The sequence below is a fragment of the Magallana gigas genome, chromosome 3, assembly GCF_963853765.1.
Source record: "Magallana gigas chromosome 3, xbMagGiga1.1, whole genome shotgun sequence".
Lineage (NCBI taxonomy): Eukaryota > Metazoa > Mollusca > Bivalvia > Ostreida > Ostreidae > Magallana > Magallana gigas.
This window is the reverse complement of record NC_088855.1, coordinates 35,191,339-35,203,358: the sequence shown is the minus strand read 5'-3', so window position 1 is coordinate 35,203,358 and position 12,020 is coordinate 35,191,339. Positions and strand designations below refer to the sequence as shown.

At 36.6% G+C, this 12,020-nt stretch overlaps 2 protein-coding genes across 2 annotated transcripts in view; both read right to left on the bottom strand.

The window, feature by feature from the left end:
• The window catches only part of LOC117692369 (uncharacterized), a 33,812-nt gene extending 31,915 nt beyond the window's left edge, over nucleotides 1–1,897 (bottom strand). Inside the window, exons 1-4 of the mRNA XM_066079444.1 lie at nucleotides 1,760–1,897; nucleotides 1,098–1,188; nucleotides 505–541; nucleotides 278–398 (exon numbers count right to left, since the gene is read on the bottom strand). Of these exons, the coding sequence (XP_065935516.1) occupies nucleotides 278–398; nucleotides 505–541; nucleotides 1,098–1,188; nucleotides 1,760–1,786 (276 nt within the window). The 5' untranslated portion in view covers nucleotides 1,787–1,897. The remainder of the gene's footprint in view (nucleotides 1–277; nucleotides 399–504; nucleotides 542–1,097; nucleotides 1,189–1,759) is intronic.
• A 2,385-nt stretch (nucleotides 1,898–4,282) lies between these two features.
• LOC105339560 (uncharacterized) lies at nucleotides 4,283–11,165 on the bottom strand. The gene is made up of 20 exons (XM_066079443.1): nucleotides 10,921–11,165; nucleotides 10,363–10,583; nucleotides 9,884–10,213; nucleotides 9,725–9,785; nucleotides 9,359–9,620; nucleotides 9,058–9,185; nucleotides 8,881–8,954; nucleotides 8,664–8,798; nucleotides 8,367–8,549; nucleotides 8,067–8,278; nucleotides 7,622–7,984; nucleotides 7,341–7,500; nucleotides 7,033–7,250; nucleotides 6,823–6,898; nucleotides 5,948–6,723; nucleotides 5,752–5,848; nucleotides 5,454–5,638; nucleotides 5,149–5,349; nucleotides 4,867–5,057; nucleotides 4,283–4,627 (listed from the first exon to the last, which is right to left on the bottom strand). The coding sequence occupies exons 1-20, from the start codon at nucleotides 11,092–11,094 to the stop codon at nucleotides 4,355–4,357; spliced, it is 4,320 nt and encodes a 1,439-aa protein (XP_065935515.1). The 5' UTR covers nucleotides 11,095–11,165; the 3' UTR covers nucleotides 4,283–4,354.
• Between the last annotated feature and the right edge of the window lie 855 nt (nucleotides 11,166–12,020).

Genomic DNA, 12,020 nt, shown 5'->3' with positions numbered 1-12,020 from the left:
GAATGATGTTTAATCCGGTCCTCTCCTCGCAAATCTTATTTAGCTAGAAATCTTGGGTTGAACGTGAACGCACATTAAGTTAGCATACTTGTCTGACACATTGCTTTATAAAAATGCTTATTGATAGATAATGCATAATTTGTGCTAGAATCAGTTAGAAAAGCCACAGATCAGATACCCTAGAGTTTGGAAGACGCCAATCATCTCAACGATCAAATAAATAGATGTCGAAAAAAAAAGTTTACGAAGTTAATGATTACTTTAAGAGTGAACATACCTGGAAATGGGCGGACATGGTACCAACCACTGCTTTCTTGATTGTGACCACTTCCTCCTTGTCCTCAGGGTGGTAGTGTACGAAGTGGACCAGCCCTGTCTCCCCCAGCTCAAACAGAAAGCTGTGGGTGGATTAAGGTTATGGGTTAACTCTAAGATTCAAGGATACATTTTATTCTGTAATGAAGTTGTTTAAAACATTTGCTAAAGTACATGTAACATACTCACTGTCTACTGAGGTTCCATTTCAATGGATTGACAGCATCTATGGAAATAGGAAGTCGAGGAATTCTATATACTGTTGTATAATTAGCATTCATGAAATTTTCGTATTTCTACTGAATTGTAAAGTTACTAATTTCGAGGTTCCGTCAACAACAACAAATGTAAAATTACCACTAAAATCTGATGTCATATCTCTTAATTCGACAAAGATTTTATTTTAAAGACCAACCCAATAACGAAATCCATGAAATTTGTTGTTCAGCAAACATTGGTGAAACTTCTAAATAATGTACAGAGATAAACGCGTGAACGAGGCTAGCATTTGAAATTGTTGTTCAGCCATAACATAAAATAATTTATTTAACAAAATCGTGTGCGAGAAATATCCGTTACGCTTGCAAGTACCTCTTGGTATTGAATTGATTGATTTGTCGATTAACACAAAAAAAATGTTTCTACCGCAAATATTTGTTCACGCCAATTTAATTTTTCAACAATGGTGATAAGTGAAATGAAGTAGTTGATATCAATAGATTAATTACGTTGCACGCATGATGGCATTGAAATGCTTAACTAATTTGAGAGGCTTAACTTACAGTGGCCTTTCTGGGAATGTTGGGTAAGTGAATCCACCTTTAGTTCATACAAAGATGTATCTTCAGTGCGGTTGACGTCTCGAATTTGGAACTGAAAAATAACAGCATATCAAGTTTATGAGATATTCATGTAAAATTCAGATTTTAAAAAACACACAAGTTCATTTTGGTTCATCATTTATCAGCAATTTAATTCATAAAAATTAAATATAAAATGTAAAATAAAAATCTACTTTTATTTGTACATAAGATGTCATTAAAATCTATGTTAGTAAAAATCTACTTTATTGATATATGAGATGTTATCAATAATTGTTCAGAATGCACACGGAATAAAATTTGCAATCTATTTGCAAATTGGGACAAATGAAAGCAAGAGAGGAAATGAAATTTTTTAAAGAGGCTGGGCTGTCAACAAATTATCCATCAGATCTTCCTTGAAATTTTACAAATGATAATTTTACGAATAAACTATCTAATACTTTTAAAATAGCCAAATAATTAATGGTAAAAGATTATTTTTCTATATCTATATACAGAACTCTCTGTTAAAAGGAGAACTGATTTAGCCTAAATTGGTCACGACCCTCCAGCCTTCTTAATTTTTAACTTTTTTCAAAGGTTTTTGCAAGTTCAAGAAGTTTTCAACCGGGTCAACCTACCCTAATGACTGTGGTCACATTGTGCATCCCTAATGTGTCCGTCGTAGATGAGTACGTATAGTGATGGGTATAACCAGGCTCAAAGTAGTATTGGTGTGTCACCTGTAAGGTAACCCACAACAGGTAAACGTAAAACGAACCGGCCGCCATCTCGGCCCAAGAAGAACTAACTTGATTCTACACTACCTGGTGTAGGTAAAGAGTTCCTAGGGGACTATATCTTTGCGCGAAGGAGGAAGTCTTTTGCTGAAAGCTAGAAACGTATTTGGTTAGCCAATTTCAGCTGGTGCGATAAGAGATTTGGTCCCCAAGGTGCACAGAAAAAGATTAGGCTTACATCTATCTCTGTTTGAAATTGTAAATCAAATAAACAAAAAACTTGACAGTATTTTCTAGCACGCAAAGATACAAGACAGATTTAGGGTGACAACCCAGTGCCTTTGATTCCATACAGGTATTTCTTGAATACTTATCGACCAGAAGATAATCTTTGAAAACTGTAACAAGAGTTTCCAATTATCAATATTGATGTTTTAATCTCGGTTTCTTTGAGAAGAAAAGACTTCTTTGTATATCGGTCTAGAATTTTTGCCCAAACATGCAGCGCCAATCTGCACAACACCTGCAAGATTTTGACACCAAGTTATACTTATTTAAAATAAGAGATATTTGTTAAGATTTTGACGTATATGCGGCAGGCCGGTTTAAGCATTTATTTCAATATTCAATCTCAATCTGTCTCAGTAATTGTTAATACAAAAAGGAAGTTGTAGTTATGTTACAAGGATGCTAGTGTTTATCACCTGGAAAAATTTCTGCATACAAGCCCATTATTCTGATTTATTTAAAGATCTGGATTTCTAGCTTGTGTTCGACTTGTCAATAACTGAAAAAATATTCAGTTTTGGGAGAAGGACTCTGCAAAATGTAAAATGAAAATATACTAATAGTAAAAATGTCTGCAGTATTCGAACTCGAGACCTGCGGGTCGGTAGATCTAAGCTACACCCATTGCGCCACAGAGATAGCCACCTTATTAAGGCATTATAAACTGTTTCACAATACGTTAAAATCGCCATTTTGTGACGTACTGTTATAAAAAGTAGAAGTCATGGGGTGTCGAGGATCCTTCAAGGGACATGGTCACGATTTTGGTCAAATTTTATTTTTCTGATTTTACTATTTGTAATGCTTTAGGAATGCATATCTAATGATCAAATGAAATTAGGGTGCCAGTCGTTGAGTTTTAAGCAAAATACAGGGCTTACAATTCTTCGTCATGTAAACAAGGCTCGTGCCCTGTTTTTGTTTTAAGCATAAATAAACAGTTCCTAACGATTAACACATTCATTTTTGGTCTAAAACTGGAACTTTCCTTTCAATATTCAAAATGTAAACAAGCGTTTTGCTAACATAGCGAAGACTTGTAAGCTCTGTAACTCCCTTATTACTCATCAAATTACACTCAAATTTTGGTTGCCTTTTTAAAAATGCCTTACTGAAGCATTGTAAACATTAAAATCGAAAAAATAATTTTTGACCAAAATCGTGACCATGCCCCTTTAAGATGTCTGACAAGCTGAAGATCCTAGACAGAAAAAAACCCAGAGCTCCTGTGTCGCAATACTGAAAGTCAATATGATGGCGATTCCTCACTTTAAGGCGGCTGGAGGGTCGAATGACCCATCAGGGCTATCTTGAAATTAAAACTATATTTTGTCGTAAACGTTTATATAGTGGGGAAAAAAAATCAAACTTTTGTTTTAAAATTTGAATATTACCCTGTATCTTTGTTCTTCAGAGATTGTTATAGCCCAAAAATGAATACGACAGTCCAGCCCACTCAAATACCGTACAATTTTGAACCACTCCGAGACAAATCTAGGGCTTTAAAGATGTTTCATTCGTAATTGAGGCGCAAAACAGCTACATAAATTTAATTTATTTCGACAAACCTTCACTAAACACTGAACGCAGACTTTATTTCTACATTTTCCTGTCAGTAACATGCATTTTTTTTTAAATGTGTACATGTAATGAATAATAAAGTGAAGGTTGTTTTTTTTTTTATATATTCTTCTCTTTTTAATAAGTAATAATTAATATAAAAAATCTTTTTCGTTTAATTTGCTTTCTATTTGTAAATGAATTACCAAACGACACTGTCAGATTGATCGTATGAAAAAGGTGCTTTTCGTTTTTTAGAAAAGTAGAACTTTAATCAAGGTACAGTATTTTTATTATTATTATTATCAGAGGCAATGAAATCGAACATCGAACAGAATTTATTTTAAAGCTAATAAAATTGAACTGTACGAGTCGCAGCGTCGGTTTAATGAGCGAATATTGATTAGAAAGGTAGATGATATAAACATGTCTGTTTGGGTTTTTATCAAGAATTATTTTAATACACTTCCTGGTCATTTATATTCATGCCTAAACATGTATTTTCTGTACTTGTTCTTCCACTAGATATTCTGAGCAATTCAAAATTTGTCCAAAAACAAATGATACAACACCATACTACATGCTAGTGCTTTATTTCAAATAAATTGAATACATCTCAAATTCAAGTTTTTTGTCGACGACATAGTATTACGATCGTAAAATCCAATCTCGCTCCCAGTCTCGTTTTCGCCTCCGAGCCGCGTTCCGCTGTCTGCTATCCTCTATGCTGCGTCTCTTCCTATCCTTTGATATCACTTCCACAGTGAACGGTGCTGCTGCAAACCTGCTCCATTTTGGACAGGAAATACCGGACCAAGTCTCGAGTTTCCTCTGCAGAGTGGTCACTATCTTTTCAGGATTAACTCCGTGCATGACGTGGAAGTTTACAAAATCAACTCGACGATTGTGGATCATTAATACCTTAAAAAATTTCAAGTAAATGTATTTTTATTTGTATACGGGAAGCAAAACTTCACTGCAATAGTATTAATATGACCATATGCGTAAAATAAGCTTTTGTTACACAAGAGCGACGCAATGATTTTGTGAGATCAAACAATTCTTTATTACATATTGATATTTATCATATTATATTATAACCAGTCATAAATTCATTAACACCTTTTTTCAAGATTTAGAAAAAAAGTTTTCATCAATACCTTCAAAATACTTCGCAATGACGAAATGTCCTTGTAGTGGTCAATGACAATGGACACATTCCCTGACACGTTCATGGCAATCTCCTGCTCGACTATCTGTAGCAGGGGGCTAGGGTTGTCTGTTGCGCCAAATACCTCTTCTTCAATGCTTGTGTTTGGATTTGGTTTGTATGTTTTAGCCAATAAGGTTTCTTCGAAAACGAAGATGATGAAACAGTTTAATTAATGACAGATGCTAAATATATCAAATCAAAAACCTAATCGAGTCAGAGACCAACTTACGAAATATTGAGTAAAGCTGAACGGTTTCTTGGCATTTTGTTCCGTGCTGTTTACAGGCATAAGCGTGTGCAGCTGAATCCACATTATCCGGATTAAAGAATGACATCTTCTCCGTTGGTCTAAGCAGTGGTACACTGGCATGTTCCATAAAGTTGTCAATGAGTTCGGAACATGCTCTGACCTTTTTGTCCCATTTTTTTCCTGATGAAAAACATAGTATCAGCATAAACTTAGTATACTACATCTATGTCATCCTCAAATAACAAAACTATTTTACTAGAAATCTTTCACAAAGTATATGGTACCTGATCCGGAGCATCCCCCACATCCCGTGACGATGCATCTTTTGATCTGTTCCCGAGTGGTTGTGATGTCCAATCGTTCCGTCCCCGCCACACCCTGCAACTGTTCCAGCAGTTCATCCCCCAACTCCTCCCTGGCTTCGCTGGAGTTTGCACAAAACTTCTTGTCGTGGAATTGGAAGCAGAAACTTTAAGATTTGTGGGAAAAACATAAGTTAATAATGGATTGAATTATATAACACAATTGCTATAATGATTTATACCTTAAGGTAATAAATTGAATAAATCAAAAAGTTAATACCCTGGTCTGTTCAGATTGAAGTCAAGATACGTTTTCTTTTCAAGGTCGGGTTTCTTGCAAGCGCTTTTTACATTGTAAGGAATAACACCTGGACCTCCTGTAACGAAAAACGATAACTTAGTAAGAAATGTTCATAAAATGTAAAAAAAAATTCGAATAACATCAGTTAATCAAATTAAAAATAACAAATCCACACCTTTTGTGATTTCTGACCAGTACAATTTGAGTTCATCCCACATACATCCAATGTCTTTATTAATTCTTCGAACATTAATTTTCAAGTCAATCATCCTATTGTCATCTCTGAGTGGATATAGGTCTACATAAATGCTGTTCTTTTCCCATTTGCCCTCTTGATTTACGAAGATACCCAACCCTCTTCTCTGTAATCTAAGAAACGGTGTACATGTGACCATCAGTAGCTTTGCAAGGTCCAAGATCTCGTCATCACTGTCAGATATTATTTCCGCTGCCTCGCCCATTTGGAATCTTGCCAACTGACGCCTAGACCACGTGACTTCTTGTTCGTTGGCAGACTTTGGTCTGTACCCTGTGAGTATCTGAATTTTTCCTTTGAATTCTTTCTGTGTCAAATCAAGACATTCAACAAGCGACGAATCAATTCGCAGAAACCTATGACCTTCAAACTTAAAATCCTTAATCTTAAAATGAGTAGACAATGCAGTGTCTTCACTGGCACCATCTATTAAAAGAGGTTTCATATTTTCGTGTTCTAATTCAGCCGGATATGAATATTCGTCGCTGTCTTTAGTGGAAGGGGCGGCGGCCAGAAGAACCTGTCCACTAGGGTACGGAATCAACGTGGTTCTGAAGCCGTCCTGTAGTTTAACGAAGACCTCGATCGCAACATTATCAACGTTGCGAACGAAATCGAAGCCAGCGCAAACTGCAGCATGTCCAAGAAGTGGAATGTTCGTATCAGGATTATCAAGAAACGTCAATCGCGCCCCCCTAAAATAAAAAGTTTAATAAATGCCCACTTATCATTTAGCAAGTGTGGAGGATGGCTGCCGACTGAAGCAATACAGATTAGGGTTTTACAAGTATTACCTTCCTTCCAAAAACAGACTAGATTCCCCACGATCTATTTTATCTGCGAAAGCCCTTTCCACTATAATCTTTGATCCTGAAAATAGAAGTCATTGTATATATTGAATACAATTTACCTTATTCGTGATTAAGAAAAAATATAGTTCCATCATATGATATAGTTTACAAATTATCATCTATGCAAGACCATAAGGTATGATTTTTGCGAACCTTGCAACCCCGCTATATCTTTAGCAATAATGGCTAATCTTCTCATCCGAAAGGCTAATCTCGGGGCCATAACCCTATTGGCACTCCACTCCCAGGGGTTGTCTGAAACAGAGAAGTATCCATCCCGGCACTTCCTATTTGGGCCGCAAAGATCGACTGTTTGGTTTGGTCGACGTTCGTGAAGGAACTTAAAATCGTCGAACTGATACTCATATAATCTATAAAACAATAAAAAAGCAAGAATGTACATAATGCAAATTCTAAGAGCATATGTCTTTGATAAGAAAATGGAATAGAAATGTATATACCTGCTCATCTTCTCTTGGTTTTCACGGTGAATCTGACCAAGTGCTGGTCCCAATACATCCTCTTCAGTTAGTTGTTTGGATGGATCTTCTGGATATGTCTTTCCCTTCTGTAGGCTGTCAAAACCGACATTAGGGCATTTCTTACCCGGTAAAACAGTTTCTAGAATTCATAAAACATAAAAAATGATTTCTTTTGAAAGGCTTCAAAGGCTTTCAGGTTGCAATTTCTATGGGAATGAATAAAGTCAATTTTAACATTTAACATATAAATGGGTAAACACCTAGCCGTTTCATTGCGTTGATCATAGCTTCCTTCTCGGCGCTCTCCCTACTATCCAGTGAAACTTTTTTAACCTTTCTGGCTTGATCTCCAGATGACCGCTTTTCCCCTACTGCAACTTCTATGCTTGAATCAGATTTCAGTTTCGAAACGTATTGGAATCCAGTACAAATTGCCAGTTGCTCAAGGCGTGTATTTTCTGCATCATCTTTGATAACGTTAGGGGGGATGGTTGAAGTATTATTGCTATAGGTCAGGGCCAGTTGCGCTGCCTTCCCTTCATAGAACAAGCTAGCATCGCCATGTTTCCCACGTGGATTGGAAGAAGTTGGCTCATCCCATGCTTCGACAACCAGCAGTTTTTCTACAAAGACATCAACATTGCTTTGTACATACATATCTATAGACCTGTAAAACAATGACAAAAATTCATGTAAGAACCGTACTGCTTGGCCATTCGGCGTTCACATATTTTCCAAGAAGGCTAATTTTCGTTGCAAGTTTGGGAACCATAAGACGGTCTGCACATTCCTGGGTTATGTCGTCTGCTCCTTGATAAACGCAGTTTCCGCAATGTTGACCAGGAGTGCCACACCAAGATGACGAATTTGCCTCCTCTGAAGAAAACAGGACAGAGTCTCCCCACATCTGTGTTAAACTATAAAGACAGAACAAAAATAAAATAGATATATATAATCATACCTAATATAATTTTTAACGGCATGAATGAATTAAGCTTGTTTTACATGTGGAAGTCGGGCTCATTTCTTCTGATGGACATTTTTGGGTCTCCCAAGACATCGGTCATAGTCAGACCCTTATTCAAAGATGTCTTCGTAGAAAGTGGACAATCGGCAGAACACGTCTTGTACAGCGTGTCGTTTTCAAAGCTTACTGTTTTGTTGAACCCTTTGGCTATAAGAGTGTTCCTAAAATAATTGAAAAACCGAAGAAAATGTAATACAGTAGGTATCACTAACTGAAAGTACAATATTTGATCTCATTTCTACACTAAATGATGGCAAAATTTAACATTAACTGACCATATGGACACTCCAAATGCTTCCACTGTTAGCCTGGCTTCAGTGACATTGAAATTGCCCGCAAGTTCAGCAGTTTTCGTCGTACATCGCTTTACATCATCGATCGTAGATTTGCTGCGAATCGTTGGCTTAAGACTAAAAACATTTAAACAAATCAGACATTTTGATATTTTCTAATTCCTTGTTAAGATTATATTAATCTTTATTTCTAACAAACCTGTATTTAACTGGTGGCGAAAAGTCAATCTCCATATCACGTGCAAACCACCCAATGGTTGTGTTGAATAATATCTTTAAAGAACGTGATCGTATCATAAATTGAAAAGTTCACTAATAAATTACAAGTAAGTATGATACAAAAATACACATATTCATTATGTAAGTGTACACTGACTTGTTGGTATACGGAGATATTGACAGACATGTCCTTGTCGGTGTTTACAGTGTTACGATGGGTGGAGGAGGTCCAGTTGTGGGGTACCACGTCTCCCCCCAAAGATGACGTCCCGCGGTATTCATGAGCTAGAAAAACGATTTATAAAGATAGTTGTAAAAAAAATGATTAATAATTTAAAAGTATATTTGAAAAATTCATGAAAAAATAATTTTGACCGCCCAGCCATCGTATTAAAAAATTATAAAAGATATGATTTTCGCAAAAGGACAAAAATATTTTACACTCTCTTTCGACATACCGAAGGAATAGTTTCCTCCTAATTCTATGTCCGTTTCTATGGAAACTGCATCACGGGTGTCCACTTGCAAGTCTACGTGCGTGGCCCCAGTGTACTTCACAGTCAGCATTACGGGAGGTAGGTTTCGCACATGCGCCAGAGGAACTGAGAACAACATTGTCGGTGGAACATGCATCGTGTCTATCTCCTTGTGTACAGCAAGCTTTAGATCTTTCGATGTTTTGAAAGTGGTTTTCAGTTTCATTTTAGTGTTTGATTCCAGCTATTATTTTAAAAAGGCAAAGGTATTAAAAATCAAGCACCAGCAAAAATTAAAAGACAAATGAGGCGACGTTAACATTACTTTGGTAAATCTGAAAACCTTACTTTGTTTAGATAGCGATGAATTTCTGGTTCATTCATAGCGTTCTTCTTTATAACCAGATCGCTGTGTAAAAATGAATCAAATAACATTCACCAGTAATCATGTTCATTAGTATTTAATGTATTTTTCCAGACTTATATTTAACCTTTATTTCAACTTACAATTCATACGACATATGAGATATCCCACTGCAGTCCTTGCAGACGAACCCCATGACGTCATTATCCGTCACGTTTTCGGTGAAGCGGTATTCGGTGTCGTTGCTTCCAATTGCCAAACCAAAGGACTCCGGGTCCCCGGTTCCTGAATCGTCTGAATTCCACGGAATGGACGTTGAATCACTGTACTGCCAGGTGATATTTCCCAAAAGTTCCGACAAAACGTTGGCGATATAACGACGGTGTCGTCTGCGTGTTTCCGTTGAATGAGACTCGCTATTCCCGGGGGTGTATTGAAACTTAATGTCCGCTTCGTCTATAACATCGAATGCCCTGTTTTCAGAAAGGAGACAATTTCGTTAATACACTATGTACTTTATACCCTGTTTTAGAATACGATTCTTTCTAAATTTCTTCTCAGACTTATCTGCCGTAGCCTGTTCTGCTTTTTTTAAAAATAAAAATGACGTAAGTCCATTTACCTGACCGTCTGGGTGTGAAGAACAACTCCCGTCTCCGTGGGGAAAAAGATTTCCTTGATTTTGGCGTAGACTCCTCGTTGAGCAGACGGACTGCCGGGTAATGTGTTCAATCTACAGTCCCATTTAGGACTACCCATCACAACCTGGCCTTTCTTCCACTCTCTTCCGACCCCCTTGTGTTCCACGGCAATCAAAATCTTTTGATCCTCGCATATTACTCTCTGAAATTAAAGCGTCCTGCTCATCACATATCAGCTATCAAAATTATGGTTTCTTTTTTTTCTAGTCTTTTTTTTTTAAATAAAAAGCAATGCGAAGGTTGTATTCATTACTAAATCATTTTCCATGAAAACATGCCTCAATTAAAAATAATTATTTTCTTTTTAATCTATTGAAATGACATCATGTACCAAAAAAATTTAATAAGAAATTTGAAAGCTGTTATTTTTTATTTTAATACATGTATAACTATGCGTAGAATTGAATTATCTTCGCTTAGTCTTGCATAGCTATGCATGCTCTCAAACTTGAATTGTTTGATTATATGTACAAGTGTACCTTTATTCCTTGTACCCGGTCCAAGTCGATTGCTTCACTAAGACGACCTTTACTTCTTAGTTTTACATGCTCTCCGCTTTCTGGATGCTTGACGTCCACATTGTGGTCAAAATGGTGACTCTGCAGACCCGAAACAAGGGGCAGGAGAAAGAGACCCAGTACCACAAGTCTCATCGCGTTGAAACTCTGAGTAACTATAAACCAGGGTAGATACGCAAGTGCTTTCTTATCTGGCTCGCGGAGGGATATCTGACGGACAGGTTGCACGGCACGCCTTTCAATTGGACTTGATCGATTTTGTTCTCCCTGGCTTTAAAAGTTTTTATTTTAAATTTATCTTTCAATAAGCGTAGACTGTTTGATGTTTGATCAATTTTAAGTCTTATCGCATTTGGACTAGGAAGAAAAAATACGCCCATGATAATTTTTTGGATTTCAACCAACAGAAATAACCAATAGAAATTCGTCAAATAATCTCTAGTTACCCAAGAACGAAAAACTATTTTCATTTAATTATTACTTAGTAGTTTTATTACTTTGTAAACAAAACCATTCATTAGTGCAAGTTGTTTTGGGGTTTTTTAAAAATAAGTTTGGTGGGGTTTTTTTTCGACTGTCGACAGGCCCAAGATATTGCGATTGCTGAATTGTTTTTGCTTCATCTGGTGTATGGCCGCATTGATCTTCACCTTTCACTGACTTTTGCACTGTTGGTACTGAGCAATCTATAGTTCAACTTTTACAGTAGAAACAATCATTGAAGTTTGGCATTGGACAGAGACGTACAACACGTGCATCACTTGGGCGTAAAGCACCGTTTTGTAGATTTAAGACTTTGTCGTTGGAATGACTTGGGCAACGGGTCGCATTTCATTTTGAATAAAATTGAAGAAGGCCGATTTGTGGTTTTTTTGTTTTGTTTTTTGGTTGGTTTTTATTTGGGGGAGGGGGGGCGTAAAAATGTAATTTACACCAACTCTAGAATATTTTCAAAGTTTCAAGAAAATCTGCCATCTGGTTCATTTTAGGGACCATCTCAAAATACTGGTACATTTACTATAGGAATATATACTTAGTAGGTAATTGTAATTTTCCGCACT